General features: G+C 38.4%; 1 protein-coding gene across 8 annotated transcripts in view; it reads left to right on the top strand.

Annotated features, from left to right (window-relative positions):
* Positions 1-17,649, top strand: part of SLMAP (sarcolemma associated protein) — a 166,455-nt gene that overhangs the window by 111,731 nt on the left and 37,075 nt on the right. For 5 of the 8 annotated variants that reach the window (XM_077820999.1, XM_077821002.1, XM_077821000.1 and 2 more), the window contains 2 exons: positions 8,704-8,766; positions 16,338-16,394. In XM_077820999.1, coding sequence (XP_077677125.1) covers positions 8,704-8,766; positions 16,338-16,394 — 120 coding nt within the window. The remainder of the gene's footprint in view (positions 1-8,703; positions 8,767-16,337; positions 16,395-17,649) is intronic. The other 3 variants (XM_077821004.1, XM_077821005.1, XM_077821003.1) reach the window with 1 other exon arrangement.

Raw genomic sequence — 17,649 nt, 5'->3', positions numbered from 1 at the left:
TACCTATATATTTTTAAGACTGGGGTTGCTTTTTCCTTCTGTCAAAAAGTGTGCATTATCACACCATATGTAGTAATCAACCCCAGGCTTTGACCACATACAGTGTGGTGCTCATGTGTGAGGCTAGAACTGGGCATAGAGTGCTTGAGATTATAAAATGTTGGAAAAGACTTAAGTTTTGCAATAAATAATCATAATTTAAATTTTTTGTGTCTCATGAAAATATGTACTGTAAATGGTGCTAAAATGGAAAAATATTTTTGCAATAAAGGACTTGTAAAATAACTTCGCTTGGTGAATGCTGAAGATGTTCTTTTATCTGCCACACTAAATATTGATTGGAAGCATTATTGCTTTTGATCACTAATCTTATTTAATAAACTGGCACATAGTAGTTCAGATCCAATGCTTTTAAAAAATGTTTATTCTACTTCTATAGAGTCAAAAAGGTTGTTACTGCTAATACAGTATTTTTTTTCCAAGCGGAATGAGTTCTTCTATAGGGCTTAATTTTGGGAGTTCCATTTTGCTTGCATATTAAGTATGTCATAACTTTTAGCATGCAGACTTATTTTTGTCTCCATCATCTTTCAAGCATGAATTCTCCCTTTACCATGCTTAACCTTGCCCCCAGTGCTATTCCAGACAGGGTTCTGAAGTTCTACCATTTCCTTCTTTTATATTTATTGACATTCTCTTTCCACTAATAGATTTCTTACTGCCGTTAATGTGCTTACTGTATTGCATGGCCTCCAGGGAGATTGATGGTGCTGTGAATTGTCCAGCAGAAAACACTTGTGTAGATAGTTTGATTGACCAATGTTTGCAGCCTTTATAAGTGCCATATGCATTTTGAAGCAAACTTTAAAATACTATACATTGATCCTTTATTAGATTTTTATATAAACGGAGGCTTCTTACGTGAGGTTTGTAGCTATCTCAGAATGTGTAAAACACACATGGGGAAAACTTAGATTGATACCTAAAGAAAGTGAAAGTGTGATTAACTTTAGTTATATGCTAAAGTCCCCTAAGTACCAGTTATCTCTCCTAACTCCATCCTGAATTCCAGACACTTAACTATGATGCATATTGTCTCTTACTCCTTAGTGCTAATGTCTTTTGTGTATGGTATTTCTCTGACCTACTGCCAAGTCACTGGATTGGCTGTAGATTATTTTTTTTACTGATCTAGCATTCTATCTTAGTGTCCAGAGTTTCAAAACTTTGGAATTTTAACCTTAGTGACATTTTAATAATTGTTTAAGAAAGCTCTTCAGATGTAGAGTTGTTTTTAATCTCTAGAAAGCAATTAAAAAAAATTTCCATAAGAAAGTGAGTTCACTTTTTTGTAAGTGAAAGAATGGTTTAAAACTGAAATGTCATGTTTTCAGTTACTGAAATTGTGACGTATCCTGTAGAAAACACTTGGGTGCACCATGACTACTTTTAATCTTCATGCTTTCCAAACCATAAGAAAATTGAGGGTTAGGATTTTTTTCAGAAAGTAATATACTACTTTGGACAAGAGTAGCTTAAAGCTAAGCTGAAATGTTTTATTTATTTTTTTAAATTGTGGACTTCCAGATTACAGATGTATGTATTTTAGAACAAAAACGTTGAAAGGAACTGTCAAATCTAGAAATTTTTCAGTCATTTCAGTTAATGCATACGCCAATTTTTGTGGTTTTACAGCCGTATTTTCATTTTGAAAATTCTCTCCCCATTGTTGTGACTGTACCGCCACCTCTAAGCACTGCAAAATGATGAGCCAAGCCCTGAAATGTAAGAGTCAAATTGGTTTTAAAATGATATTTAGATAAATAAATATATCATTGTTTTTTTTGTTGGCTGTGGGTTTTTTCAACTCTATGGGGAAGCCTTGCACTCCCAATTTGTACGTGGTCATCTGAGGTTCAAAATTTAATCTAAATACATAATCGTTCGTGTTCGCCCCGTGCATACACCCTGCACTTCTTTGTGTCCCTCTCCAAAAGGACATGTAGGGCTGTGTGGGTGAGCTGCCCGCAGTTCCTTGTCAACCACCTGGGCCTGAGATGGAGCATTAATGTGCCATACTTTCTAACTCTATTTAGCTTAGTTACCCTTCTTTATTATTTTTTTCTTTAGTTTTATTTAGAAATTTAGGGGGACTTTCTCTCAATCCCTTTCCCCTTTGTGGAAGGGGACATTCCCCTTCTGAATACTGTTGCCCCTGTTTCTGCCAGGCTCTCCTGGCTTCAGGCAGTGCATCTCTTGCTGGGAGGCTATCCCAATCAGTGACAGGCATTCCAATTGTATCTGGTGCTTGGGAGAGTCCCGTATCTCACAAAAGTATTCCATCTGCTCCGCTTTTAAAGACAGAGCAAGGAAAAATTGGGAGCTAAAACTGAGTCTCTTAATGATGAAGCGCTCCTTCTATCCGGCCTCAGATCCAGATCAAGAGACCCCCCAGGACTTTGGTTGCTGAGTGCTCCATCAACTTTGGCATGTTCATCTTGATCTGTCCATGGAGAAGACCCATAGAAAAGGGAGTCATTCCCCACAGAAGGAGTTAATCTAAAATAGACCTTGGTCCCTGCAGAGCAAGACCATGGCAGAGACCTCTCATCCCACTCTGGGTATGGCTGAGGATCCAGATACTCTCGATACAATCCTGTGTCCAGGGCTCTAGGCTCAGCAGAGAAAAAGAACAACAAGCATGCCTCAGTACTGAGATCTTCAGTGCCGCACAAGCCGGTCACTGCATCGTTGAAGCCTGCCCCTCTGTGAGAATGGTACCCACAACTCATTCAGTACTGTCTACATTTAAATTGGTCACTAAGATAACCTTGGTAGTGGGAAGACACCATCGTTAGTACCCTCTACTTAAACCAGAGTAGACTTGCCAGAGCAGCATAGAGCCTCCGTACTGACCACAAAACAGGGTCCTGCTCTTCAAACCCGCCTAGTATTCCATGAGTACTCCATGAGTTCAGATTCTCAAGGGGTCTAGTTTTGAGGGAACCAGTCTCCCTTGTTAGTCGGCACTGAAAGGTTATCAGTACCAAAACAAGCATGGTTGCTCAGGTCTGACCTTTCCCCAGTGCTGCTTGACTCTCCAACATCTTCAGAGAGTGCTAGTGTTCACCTCTTGAAAAGGAGGAATTCCCCTCTGATTTGAATATTTCCATCCACAGTTTGCTGGCACCTCAGACAAAAGGATTTCCATCCTGACACTTTTTGACAAGAGTAGGGAGCTACACCAAAGATGGGTCTGTTTCCCCAAGTTGGTTCGAGCACCAGTGAATGGTCAGGAAGTCACAACATAAGCTCATGGACCTTCTCCAAAGAACTCCCTCTACCTGAGTTGCCATGCCTATTAAGGAGGCCCTGTTGGATCCTACTAAATCCATCCAACCCCCTACAATAATTCTGCCAATGTGTAAATGGAAATATTATGTGCTGGCTTAAAACTTTGAATTTTTGTTCTCCCATCCAACACCGAAGTCCCTGGCTGTGGAGGCAGTAAACCAATGTGGCAGACAATATAATGCAAAATCTGCACCATATTATAAGGACCAAAAGTGCCTGGATCTATTCATCAGAAAGACCTATTTATCCATCACTCTTCAATTTAGGACCGTGAAACTCTCATGGCGAAATACAATCACTCAAATATGCTAAATTCACCACCTTTATTGGGCGCTTGCCGTCTGGTCAGCATGACCTGTTTCAGGCTATTATTACGAAGGTCAGTTAGCTAGAGCATCGCTACAGAACTCATTAGATGCAGCCAATGCTGTAGCTGGATCCAAGGTCCCAAACTGCTCAAAGATCCCACTCCACTTCATTCTCAGAATTCCAGAGACCATATGAACCACCCAGGAAAAAGTCAAGGTTCCAGAGTAAGAGACCACTTGCTTCCTCTGCACCCGCTACTGAGCTGTCATTGTCAAAACTAATGCTCAGATGATAGTCTGCTCGAGAGCCTGGAAATATCCCACAACATCGAGCTGCATATATATTTTATTCACTTTCAACCCTTTGGAGGCTCTCTCCCATGCGGAAAGAAAATGGGAGAAACAATCAGATCAGACTACTTCATGCTGGAGGTTATATCAGGGTTCGCTATCCATTTTACCTCCCTCCCCTATATCCAGCCCCCTTCCCCATCCCTCTTTAGGGACCCCCTCTCACAAGCATCTCTTAAAGCAAGAAGTTGATTCACTTCTGCCACTGGCTGCTGTACAAGGAACTATTCAGCACAGAGGAAAGGGGTTTTGCGCCCACTCTTTTCTGGACCCAAAGAGGAACAGAGAATCGAGATCGATTTTGAATCTAAGACAAACAACTTTGTCAAGTCACAGAAATTCAGGATAGTGCCTCTCTCAGATATAATTCCATCACTAGAATCAGGGGATTAGTTTTTGGCCCTCAACCTTCAGGATGCCTATTTTCATATCACAGTTCACCCATGTCTCAAACTATTCCTGTGCTTTTCAGTAGAACACCTGAAGTATCGAGTGCTCCCACTTGTTCTTTCATCTGCCCCAAGTGTGTGCGCAAACGTGCAGGTGGTGGTCACAGCTGACCTCTGACATCTGGGGATAATCATTTTTCCATACCTTGATGGCTACTCAATGGCTGGTCTTACAACTAGGTTTTCAATACCACAAAGATAATGAGATCCCTGTTCTGCAAACTAGCGTTGCAGTTCAACATCAAGAAATCCCCTTTTGAGCCTGGTATTAAAAAAGAAATGTAGGGGAAAAAAAAGTACATAGGAGCCTCCTTAGACACTGTATCAGCCAGGGTTTAACTCCCCACCTCCACCCTCACCCCAACAGATTCTCGACATTGGTAAATCTCATCTCAAAGATTCATATCAGCCCACAGACATCAATAAGTTGTCTTCAAATACTCAGATACATGGCAGGTTTCCTTTGTGATGCCACTTCCCAGGCTCTGCCTTCTGTGTTTCCAGGGTTGGTTCAGGACTGTTTTTTACTCTGAACGAACACAGCTTAAACAGGTTCGTGTCAGTCCCTCATCAGGTAAGAGACTTTCAATTGGTGGACGAACCCGGATAACGTCTGACCAGAGATTTGGTTTGTTCAGCCTCCTCCCTCTATCACCATAATGGCAGATGCATCTCTGGGCTGGGGGCACACGTAAGGACCCTCACTACCCAAGGCAAAGAGTCTACCCAAGAGAGACAACTGCACATTAGGTTTCTTGAGCTGAGGGCAGTCAGGAATGCTTGTATCCACTTCCTGCCTTTTAATCAAGAACAAGTCAATAAAAATCCTCATGAACAACATAGTTTGCATGTTCTGTATCAACCAACAAGAAGGGGCAAGGTCCCCCTTCCCTTTGTGATGAAGCATTAAAGCTTTGGAACTGGTATGTAGCCAATTGCATTCTTATTTCAGCAACTTACTGAAACAGAACAGGTTAAGACTACCTCAGCAGGCATTTCTCACAGGACAATGAATGGGAGTTGGAACCTCTAATTTTTCAGTCAAATTTTTCTGACTTAGTGGGTTCCAAAAATAGATCTTTGCCATTGTGACCAACAAGAAATGCAAACATTTTTCTCAAGAAAGGGGATTGGGTCCTTTCTCTTTGGGAGCTGCCATCCTTGTTCCATGAACAAGAAGTCTTCTATATGTTTTTCCCCCCATGCCCCTGATTCTGAATGTAAGAAACAAGATAAAGCATGACAAAGCCAGAATTGTATTAATAGTCCCAGTGTGGCCCAGACAGTTATGGTATCTTTATCCGATTCACCTAGCCATCGGTCAGGCAATTAGCCTTCTGCCCGCTCCTCATCTCCTTTCCTAGGATGCCAGCCTCACTCTTCATCCCAACCTGAAGATACTGTATCTCAAAGCTTGGCTCCTTGATGATTCATGGGACTAGTCAATAGGGAGGTACAACAGGTATTACTGAAGAGTAGGAAAGATTCCATGAGATACTTTTTCTCTTGTAGAGGTAAGTATCAGCCTGAGGTGTATCCAGAGAAGTGTTCCACCTGTTGATTATTCCCTCTCAATCATACCTTGATTACCTCCTAGAGCTAAAAAAGATAGGATTATCCATGAGCTCTATCAGGGTCCACTTGGTGGCTATAACAGCCTTCCATGCAGTGGTTGAGGGATTCTCAGTCTTCCCATCCTACAACTGTAAGGTTTCTGAGAGGATTGGGAATCTTTTTTCCCCAAGTTAAGGAACCTACTCTTATTTGGGAATTTGATTTAGTACTTAGATCCTTTATGGGCTCTCCCCCCTTTGAGCCAATGACTACGTCTTCCCTTGTTAATTTATCTCCTATGACAGCCTTTCTGGAGACCGTCACCTCTGCTTATAGGGTTGGAGAAATAGGGGCTCTAACAGCAGAGCCTCCATTTTACAGTATTTTTCAAGGACAAAGTTTCATTACATCCATGCCCAAAATTTTTACCCAAGGTGTCATCTGAGTTTTACCTGAACCAAGTTATCCACCTTCTGGTTATTTCGCAAATTCTAGAGAGGATGTCATTTTACACACTTCAATGCTTAGGAGGGCATTAGCCTTTTATGTGGACAGAACTAAGTAATTTAGGAGGTCACCCAGACTGTTCATGTCTGTTGCGGTTAGCTCCAAAGGTTTGGAGGTTTCCACCCGGAGACTCTCTAAGTGGATTTCTGTCTGTATCACATTTGCTATAAATTTACAGACATATGGACTCTTCCTAGAGTGTTGGCCCATTCCATAAGATCTCTATCTACATCTACGGCATTGCTCAAGAATGTTTCTATTCTGGATATTTGTAAGGCTGCCACATGGATTTCCGTACATACCAGTTTTCTAAATCAGATACTGCTATTAAAAAGGTTATATTGTCTTCAGTCGTGGACTTAGTGCCGAAACCCCCTCCTCCAGCTGGAGGTACTGCTTGGTAGTCACCTGAAGTGGAGTGCCCAAAGGGACACTACTGGAAGAAGGAGGGGTTAGCTCAGATTATGCAGTAACTGGAGATCTTCGAGATGTGTGTTCCTATGGGTGATCCATTATCTGTTCCCCTTCCCCTCTGCTTTGGAGTTTCCTCTGGGGGCCTCATGGTAGAGAAGGAACTGTGGGCAGTTTGCCCACACAACCCTATATAACTTTGGAGTGGGGCACAAGGTGCATGCACAGGCCAAATAGGCACTAATACCAAAAATCTCTGATTAAAGGTGCAAGGGGTATGAGCACACTTGAAGTGGAGCACCCATAGGGGGACACATTTCAAAGAACTCCAGTTACTCACACCTTGTGCAGTAAGCTCTCCTCCTTTCCTTCTATCTATCTAGAAAAAATAGGCAGCTGCCCCTCTCACATTCTCCGTCATGCTTCCCCCCATCTCCTGTCACCTACTTCTGCCCTGTATTCACTATGCCCCCATATTTCCATTCCTTTTTCTGTAGTACAAAGAATAATAGAGGCCCCAGCAGAGGTCAGGCCCTCGTTCCACGAGGTGTTATTAATATGTAATAAAAGACAGACCGTGCCTGACCCAAAGAGCTTACAATCTAAAGAGTAAAGACTGTGTATGAAGAAGGAAGTATTGTTATCCCCATTTTATGTATGGAGAACTGAGCCTCGCAAGGACTGTGATTTGACCATGGTTACAGAGGAAGTCTTTGGCAAAGCTGGGAATTGAACCCACTGCAGGATGTTACACACAAGACCATTGTGTTTCCAAGAAATCTCATTGTGTTTTATTGTGATGAGACTCCAACCAAAAGAACCCACGGAAAAATAACCTTTGCCAATGTAAAAAAACAAAACTGTGTGTGTGTGTGTGTGTGTGTGTGTGTGTGTGTGTGTGTGTATGTATTTTCAAATTTTAGGAGGGATTACAATTAAAGAGCAAAGAAAAAAATCACTTCAGCTCCAAGAAGACTCTTTAAAATAAGTATAAAAATATTCAAATTAAGAATAAAATATGTAAAAATGTTTTTTCCCCCCTTAGTGCAAGGATTTAATCTTTTTTTGTTCAAAACTAATAATATACTAATGGTAGGAACTGCTTGTCTCTCAGTGCTGTGGGGTTTGATATTTCAGTAAACTGCAGCATAAGAAGGTGTCAAGGATTGCATCATCTTATATATTCTAAGTTTATGTTTAATTTAAGTCTGTTGGTGAACACTGAGTTAAATCTTTGGTGTAACTATAGATTTGCCAGTGGAAGTAGAGTCAGGTGTGTGTGTGTGTGTGTGATTTATGACATAGCTAAACTGAAACAGGTGTTCTAGTTGGTGCTAAATGTGGGAATTTTTGTAAAATGAATCAGTTACTAAATTTGTTAAATAAAGACTTTTAGAAATAGTATAATATTTCTTGAAGTACATATTTTTCATTCATTTTCATTAATAACTTCCATAGAATTTAGTATTAAAGTTTACACTTTAAAAATTGAACATACTTTTAATTGAATATGTTAAGTATACTTTCCCAATATTTTATGCAACTAGGTCTAAAAAACAATCTGTAAAATTTCTAATCTCCAAAAAATAATTCTTAACTATTTCAACAGAATATGTCTTGTCTGCTTGTATATTAGGTTGATTCATCATATTGAAATCTGAGAATAACGCCTAATTTACAAATATTTTAATGTATATTTCAGATTTTATAGTTAAATCAGTTCTAAGATGATGAGGAGATGTAAACTGAAGTGTTTCTTTCTTTACTAGAGCACTTTCTTTCAAAGAGTGGAGGGGACTGCACTTTTATTCATCAGTTCATAGAGTGCCAGAGTGAGTACAGAGCATTCATCACATTGACTTTAAAACAAAAAACCAAAATATCAAAAATGAAAAATACATTTATCAGTACTGCTTAATATTTCTGCAGTAGTGGAAATGCGCTGTAAGTATAGAATTACGGCGTTATGAACTCCAACGAAGTTGACTCTTTACGAGTAGGAGATATCTTTGTTGCTTTTGTAAAGTGCTGAGCACATGATCTGTGTTTAACACTTTAATCTATTATTACTTTCTATCAGCGAGAGAGCATGAGTGCTGCCATGTTGCCGTATGTGTGTAAGATTGACCTAATTTTGTAACATTCATGGAAAATAAGTGAAGCTGGAAGCCTGACTAACATTGCGAATTAAAATAAACATTGCAGGCTGCAGCAGACAGATAGGGATGAGGTAATGGTGCCTGTTGTCTCTTCTCTGTTTAGCATTATATATGTAATTTCTGATCATTTTAAGGTTTTATAATGCAGCTTGCGCTAGATCAAGTGTGACTGCAGGAACGAAACTATAAAAGAGACTAGTATTTTCATGTGGAAATATAAGATTTTCCAAAAAATGTAAAGAAATGGAGCATAAGTGCTTACTACTGATCTTGTAGGAAGGCAGATAATTTTTGTGCTTGAGGTGAAAAACTTGCTTTTCAGAGCAAATGGTTTTCAGGATAATTAGTAGAGAAACAGTCATGTCTGCATGGAGCAAATCTTTAAGGAAAAACTGTTTCTACTTAGCTTGTTCTGTGAGCTGGTACAGGAGCACGAGCTGGGGAGAACCCTGAAAGCGCTGTGAAAGCATAGCTGGAAAATAGAACTCTTTTTAATAGCATGGAGACGCCAGAAAGAACACTGCTTCCCCACATACACAATACTGTTGTGCTAGGAAGGTTTTTACAACATTTGTTAGGTGTAACTTTAAACATTTAAGTTAAATTTATGAATTAATAGAGCAGAGAGAAGTATGCATAAACAGAAGTGAGGCAATACTTTTCTTTGACAATTGATTTTTGTAGTTATGCATGTTGACCGCTGTTGTGTTTCTTAGATTCACTGCCAAAATGTAATGAACATCGCATAGTATGAATTTATTGGTGGGTTTCTGCTTTTTAAGGTGAGGAATACAATATTATACATTTAATTTATATCAGAATACTCTTAATGCCCATTTCAGAAGACCTAAGAAAAATTATCAATAAACCAAAATACATAAAATTAAATACAGGTTAATTCCATTAAAAAATGGCATGGGCTGTATCTTCCAAAACTTTAGGGACTGATCCAAAATTTCTCAAGTGGAGACTTAAAAAGAAAATTATCTTCAGTAGTTTTAAGCTTGCTAGAGATTACTTAAGGCTCCTCTTTCTAACAGAAGGCATAGTAAAAGTGAGCTTGTTGGCCTAATTGATGAAGTGAACTTCATTTTCAGTGGTATGATGTATGCATTGTTTGCTCTTTTAGCTAATTAAAATTGTATATTAGTTGACCTGTTAGCATGAGATCTGCAAACTAAAGCGGATGAGCACTTCTATCACTATAAGGATACAAAAGTGATTATCTTGATTTAACTAAAAGATTTCAACATGCCTTTGAAGTAAGAGAGATAAGAAAATAAAAGATAAAACGTATTGAAAGAAGTGGGGAGAATTTGATAGCTGAAAACACCAAACTTCAAGAACCCGATCAAATAGTAATATTTCATTCTTGCTTTAAAAAAAAAATGGAGCCACTGAATGAGGAATAATATGTAAATATAAATAAACAAACTTTTTGAAAGAGTAAATTTATATTTCCTTCTAAGCAGATAAGAAAAGAAATTGGAAATTCTAAATGAGCAGTTCCCAAACTGTAATCTGGACTATCAGAATGCCAACCCTAACTGTTCAGAAATCATGAGTCAAGGCCACAAAAATCATGAGCCTGAAAACAGATACATTTTGGGTTTTGAACATTTAGGCTACACTTGTCACGCTTTCAAGCTTTTCCTTGCAACAATGAAGGTTAGGAATGGATTTTAATTAAAAATGAAGGCTGTGATCCTCCTGTATTCACAAGACTCTGGGAGCTGGGACTTTAAAATACACACCAAATATTATCACTCATGCTAAAATCACCAGAGAAAGCAACTGGGCTATGATTACAGCTAGTCCACAGAGCTAGCCACATTATATTGACTTTTCTGTTTGTTTCCAGGAGTTTTTACAGTTGTCCAGGTTTTTCTTTCCACAGGGAGAGACTGGAGATCTGTAAAAATGCCTGAAAAGGAGCTGTCAGTCTAGCTTCCTCTGCTAGTGTTTGCTGCTACAAAAGAGAAGTAGAGGAACCAGTAAGACTGGATATGCCAGGCACCAGCAGGGGAGAAAGGAATGAGACAGCTATACAGTGTGTCCAGAAGAGAAGAGGATGTTGTGGTGGCTGAGTAGCATTTCTAAGGGCACAGAGGAGAAGGGAACGATGTCTGCAGCGATAGGAAGAAAGGGGAATTATGTGGTAGCAAAGCACAAGTAGGGAGAAAGAAAAACAGAAGATGAAATGAAGAGCATCAGAAGACTGTGATTAATTCTTAGAGAACAAAATACTTACTGTGTTCATAGATATTGTAATCCATGTAACCAGCTACTGTTGTCGCGACAGGGATGTTATGTGATCAGTAATGGGAGTGAAGGTAGTTGGTGCCATCGCAAATTGGGGGCAGGAGTGGTGGCATATAGTTCAGAAGACACTAAGGCCTGAATTTGCTGAGGAGCCTAATGGAATTTACAGCAAAATCCCCATTCAATACAATGGAAATTAGTCACCTAGTTTCCTTGGGCTTGTTTGAAAATCCCAGCCTTAAGATTTGGGCCACACTATGAAAAGTTTTGTGAAACCCTGTTTTGAATGGTCTGGGAGGACAGTAGCTTGATATGTTTGTTAATTGCTCCTCACCTATTCCCTCCATTTCTCACTGCTTTTTGCCTTAACTGCTGGACTGCTTCACCATATTTATAAGGTGAAATCCTGGTCACTTTGAAGTCAGTGGTAAAACTCTCATTGATTTCAGTAGGGCCAGGATTTCACTTTTTCAGTCTTTTGTTAGGTCTGTAGTGATACATTGCTGTTAATGTGGGACACTTGATTATCCCAAAAGTGGTGAAAACAGTATGCAGATAAGAGGAAAGTGATGCAACGTGCAATTTTCCTCCTATTTTAAGCTTTGCCTTTTTTTTTTTCTCCCATTGGTATTTTAACCTTTGCTTCTGTGCTTTTTTTTAAATAAAAGTGGGTATATTTTATGTACAACTAACTGTTCCCTTAAACTTTTAAGCAAGTTTTTTATTTTTAAAAGTGGAAATTTCTTTTAATTATTTTACTGGTTATTTCTGTTTTCATAAATAACATATGGGACACATTAAAGGTGACCTACAAAGGGGAAAATTGGGCTTGTGACCTTTTGCTTCTTTCTGATATATTAAATGGGCTTAAAGTTTTGTCTGCCCTTGAAGATGCTCTAATGCTTTGTCTGAATATTAATAAAATGATAAAGCTTAAAGAGTTACTTGTGAGCAATTAAGGGAAAGCATTTTTAGTCAGACTTCAAACATGCGGGATAATTATTTTTTAACTCCTATGTAACTTCAGACACTGTCACTTTGGATAAAAGATGTTCTTGTTAAAGATCCAACATGTTTATTGTGAGAGGATGCACCTAAACTGTTCTGAGCTTAGAAGACTTAACATTATTATTACTAGAGTAGTAGTAAAAATTACAGGGCACTATTGTGCTATATGCTGTATGAACACACAGTGCCTCAAACAATGGGGTCCTAGTCCATGATTAGGTACGATTATTGCAGTAATACAAATAATAAGAAGACAGTCCCTGTCCCAAAGATACTAAAATATAAATTAAGAAGACAAAGGGTAATTCTAAGATAGAAAATCAAGCAGAAAACCCTAAAAAAGCCCCCCCGAAAACCCTTCAGGCCACATTCATTCATCATAAAGAAGCAAACATGCAATCTAACTTTAAAACAATTATTTGCACTTTACCTCTGAAGTATACAGTCTCAGTAAATAATTCTTAAAATAAACTACTATACTGTATAAGCATGCCAGCTTCTCAAGGAGCAGTCATTGGAGAATATCAGTTCTGGTATGGTAATCAAAAACTTTAACAAATGCATAAACATATTCAGCCAAAAATATGGATATATCTGTTTTTATTCAAATAGTTTACTTTGTAAGCCCCTCTCAAAAATAAGTTTCTCAAAAATATACAGACAGGAGTACTTCAGATTCTCTAACAAATCCAGTGTCTGCTAGCCTTACTCATGTTGAGTAATAACTTACTGCAGAATTGTGGAATAAGGTGCTAATCTTAAGTAAAGAAGGCCAAATTTGGTCCTATGTTTTTTTTTGCTTACTTTCTTGCTACTTCCCTATTTGGGGTTGCAGCTTTTATAGAATTCTTCCAAAACTCATGATTGAATTCCAGGGTGTTGTACAGATTGGTCTCTCTAAGGTCCGCTAATACCCAGTCCATGTATCAAGACTTTGCTTTCCCTCTTGGTCATCTTCCACCCACAACCACTGCAAGAGCAATCATACCAGTATAGCTCTCCGGTTTCTGCTGGATATGCTCAAATCAGCATAGCCTAGTTTTCCTCAATTTGTTTTCAATTGGAGCAACCCCCACATTAGTCCCTTAAGAACCTCATTTTGTTTCCCATCACGGCATGTCTTTCCATCTGAACATCTTCATTTCTGTAGTGGAGAGCATACTGAAATCTTTTCTAATGGCTGGCCTAGTCACGGTCCCATATATTTGGATGGATCAAATTAGTTTTTTACACTAATTTTTAACATTATTGGTATCTTCTTGTCACAAGGAACTGGAGTCAGTTCCCTCCATTTGCACCAAAATGCTGGGCATATCGCAGGATGGCACCATAGGCACCAACCATTGATCCCAGGTATTTAAATTATTTCACACTTCTAAGCTGTCTGTCTGTGATGTCCTTTATGGTCCTGCTCCCCACACTTGTCATAGCCTCGATTTTACCAATATTCACTCTAAGTCTAGCCTGCTCAAAACTATGTTGCCACATTCCAAAGTTGGTTTGCAGGGTCTCAAAATCTCCTACATATATCACCAAGTCCTGTGTATTTATTACTATATATAAATATGGCCAAGTCAAAACAAACTTTTCCATTTGCTTTGAACTTTGTTGATACTTCATGGCATCTTGCATACTGTTGTTAAACTGTTGTACAGTATACAAATGGAAAACATCAATAGCAGCTTTTAATCAATCAGCTGTATTCATGTGTGATGTTGGGTTTACTGAAGAAGATATGCCAAAAATCAAACTGTGGTCTGCAAAGCCTGTATTAAACTCAGAAACTGTCTCCACACACATGAACACACTATGAATCACTGTGGTGGAGGAAACGTTAAAAATTAGTTTTTTTCATCAGAATTCTTAATAAAAAACATGTAGAAAATACACTGCTGAAAGCAATTTGAGTTGGCCAGGAAAATAGACCAAGGTCAAAAAAGACCAACTTCTTTTTTTTACACTAATTGTAGACTGCTTTTAGTTTTGACCATGCATGGATTTGTGCAGAGTCCAAAATCTGCAACACATTTTGCTGCCCTAAACTAGTCACACATCCATTCTAACTAATTGTTTTATGATGTGGCTGCCACTGTTACGAATGGAGTCATTCTCATCTATAAATCAGGCAGGTGAGTAGCTAGTGTGGATGCAGGATTCTTATGTTCAGCTCCTTCTCCAGGGGGGTGGGCAGTCTTCCTCAGGTGCTTTTTTGCCTTGCTAGAAGAAACTGTGGCTGGTGTATATGTGAAATCCAGTCTTTTTTTTTCTGACCTCAGTAGAGTTCTGTAACAACATGGAACAAGGCAAGACAAAGGATACTTCTCTTTTTTGCCCTGCTCCTCCCTTCCTCTTGCCCCGCCCCCCAAAAAGCCAGGAAAGAAGGGTTGAAAATGCTTTGGGCAGGGGATCCATTGTGCCCCCGCCCCCAACACACACACACAATCCACCCACCATGGCTTCATACAACTGCTGTGGCTTGGTCTGAATGATTGGTGGGAGAGGAAATGAGTTGTGAATTGGGTGACTATCCTGTGCTTCAGCAACCTCTCAAAGCACTTCTTCACTGTGAATGTACTCAACAATGTGGCTCAAGATTCCATCTTGTTAACGGGCAATATCTTGGCTACTTGCATCCTTGCTTTAAGATCTTAGTCTGTTCTAGGGTGTAGATAGCTCCTCCGAACTTTCTCTTTACTCTCCAGAGGCATACTGGGGACTTACTCTTGAAAGGTCTTGGAGAAAAAAAAACTACCTCCCCACTCCGGCTTCGTATGGGAGACACTCATTTTACTTGATTCCTCATCCATCTTTTTCATGAGGCAATCTTTAGTGAAGTACAGACCAAGAACAAACTTGAGCATTGCTTTTGCAGTCAGGGATTTAAATCCAAAGCTTCTTACAGCCAGAGGAAAACTAAAGATAACCAACTCTAACCACTCTTGTCTCTCCTTACCCTGTTCAGCACTGGAGGGGTATTTTACTGTTACTTTGTATCTGGAGCAGGATTACCTCAAACTCTTGGGTGCCCATCTTTTTGAGTAAACATTTTTACTATATTCAGAACAATCACTACAACTATTTCTCCCACTTGAAAAACAAAAACAAAAAACTGTATCTTTTCTGCTCCAAAAAAACCAGAACAACACAAACACACAAGCAGATCTTCCTGTAATGAGAAAGGGGAGAAGAGCTAAAGATTCCATAAATTGGTTAGGGACCTTGCTATTAGAATCTCTCATATTAATTGTGGCTTTTTTTTTTTTTTTTTACACTGCCCATCACTGTATTAAGATTTCCTTGATTTTTGGGAAAACGAGGACAGTTCCCATTCGGGTCTTCCATAACAGGTTCTCTAAGGCACTTACTTAGCAGTGAGGCACAAATAAGACTGTTACCCTGGGAGTCACAACATTGTGCTAAATGCCCGCTGTCCAAGCCCATTTGAATACATGCTCATCATCCCACTCTTCTTTTTGTGTAAAATGGCTCTTCTTATGGCCATCTCTGTGGGCACCTGGTCACAGGAACTAGAAGTGGAGATCTGGGGAGGCTATAAATTCAGAAACTCCACTTTCTCATAAATCTAGTTTTTCTAAGAAGCTGGTAAATGCTAATTGTTCTCAGTTTGACTTTTCAGTCATATATAAAAAACCGCTAGAATAACTTTACAAAGTAAAATTAATCCTTCATTAATTAGCTGAAGTATTTAAGAATGGATATTATTAAATAGTAAAAGCAAATACTTAACATAATTTCTGCTGTATTCATTATGCTTCGCATTATAGCAAAGTTATAGTTAACTGCGTGATGATCTGCTTAGTTTCCCATGCCAGAATCAAATTTTTGTTTAAGCAGGGGTATGGAGTAATACTGTCCTCTTTAAATTTGGTCATGGAATGTGGACGACATAGACATGTACAGGGAAATGTTTGCTGAATATGGACTTGGATAGTAACGTTTATTTTGTTTGGCAGACAAGTTCATAGACGAAGGACATCTAACCAAAGTGGAAGAAACAAAGCTTTTGAGAGGTTAGATTTCTGATTTATATAACTCGTTTTGAAACATGTTTTATGTAATGGGTGTGTTTTAAAATAAGTTTCTGATTTAAACCAATAACTTAGTAATATTTTTGTTAAATATTGGAAATATAAGGTAACTTTTTAACAAGTCCACAAAGAGAGTAAATATAGTTAGTATCCATTGATACATAACTATATAAGTATTTTAGGGGGAGAAACCAGAAGGAAACTATACTTTGAGGGATGGGGGTGTGTGGTGGACTGTTCTTGACTGACTTACCTGTGTATTTCTCATCCAAAGGTTTTTTTTTTTTAAAAGGACTTTTTGCAAATTAAAATCTCTCACTACTAAATAAATTTCAGACTGAGTTTTTTCACTGAGCAGAACCAGAAAATAATAGTTAGTCTTAGTTAACAGATAAGAGGGAAAAGGTGTGGGTTTTTGTAAATAATCTAGAAATATCCTAACAGTGTTAAAATGAACCCTAATCTTATAAACCTGCTTTTTTAAAGATAAAACATGAATGTGCAACCCTTTAAAGTTTGTCACTTTCTTGTTTCACAATCTTTTTATAAGGAAAACTAAAATACAAATATTTATTTGAGCAACTTAAGTCCCTTAATATTAATGAGCCTCATGTTGCAGAGCCAAAATCAGGAGTGCTATAGATGTTAGTAATTTATGATAGTCCCCACATTGAGCATAATATTAACAGTTTAATATTTTGTTTGTTCAGTGGATATAGTGGTAAAGTGCTGACATTTAACCATTAACGTTTTCATCCTTTTTTTTTCATGAATGTTTCTTAATATATCAGAGTATTGATTTCTGCCCATTTATTAGCATAGATGTTGTTACATTTAAACATATTTTGGTCGTTCAGGATTCCAACTTTGTTTTTAGAATTACTTCATCTTCTCTGTGCAACTCCATTTTAGCTTGTTGCCGAGCTTGTATAACTCTAGACAACATGCCATGTTTGGCAAAAGAATGCATACAATAAGCCTAACTGTAATTTAACACTTGCATGCCAGTATTATCTTGCAAAGTGATGAGCTATTTTTAGTATCTATTAATAGTGTAATAAGTATGGTGTCAACAAATTTTAAAATAGACTTTATTTTATTATCTCATTTATTAAAGTAACTCACTTTCACTGTTGAAAGTGTGAAAAAATGGAAATGAAAGAAAAATCCCAGGAAAGAGCTTTGTGTTACCAAATTGTGGTATATAAAAATTAGGCAAGTTTTTCATTAAAGTGCA

This window comes from Eretmochelys imbricata, chromosome 7 (assembly GCF_965152235.1).
Source record: "Eretmochelys imbricata isolate rEreImb1 chromosome 7, rEreImb1.hap1, whole genome shotgun sequence".
NCBI lineage: Eukaryota > Metazoa > Chordata > Testudines > Cheloniidae > Eretmochelys > Eretmochelys imbricata.
Note: the sequence above shows the minus strand (reverse complement) of the source record. Positions and strands in the feature narration are given on the sequence as shown.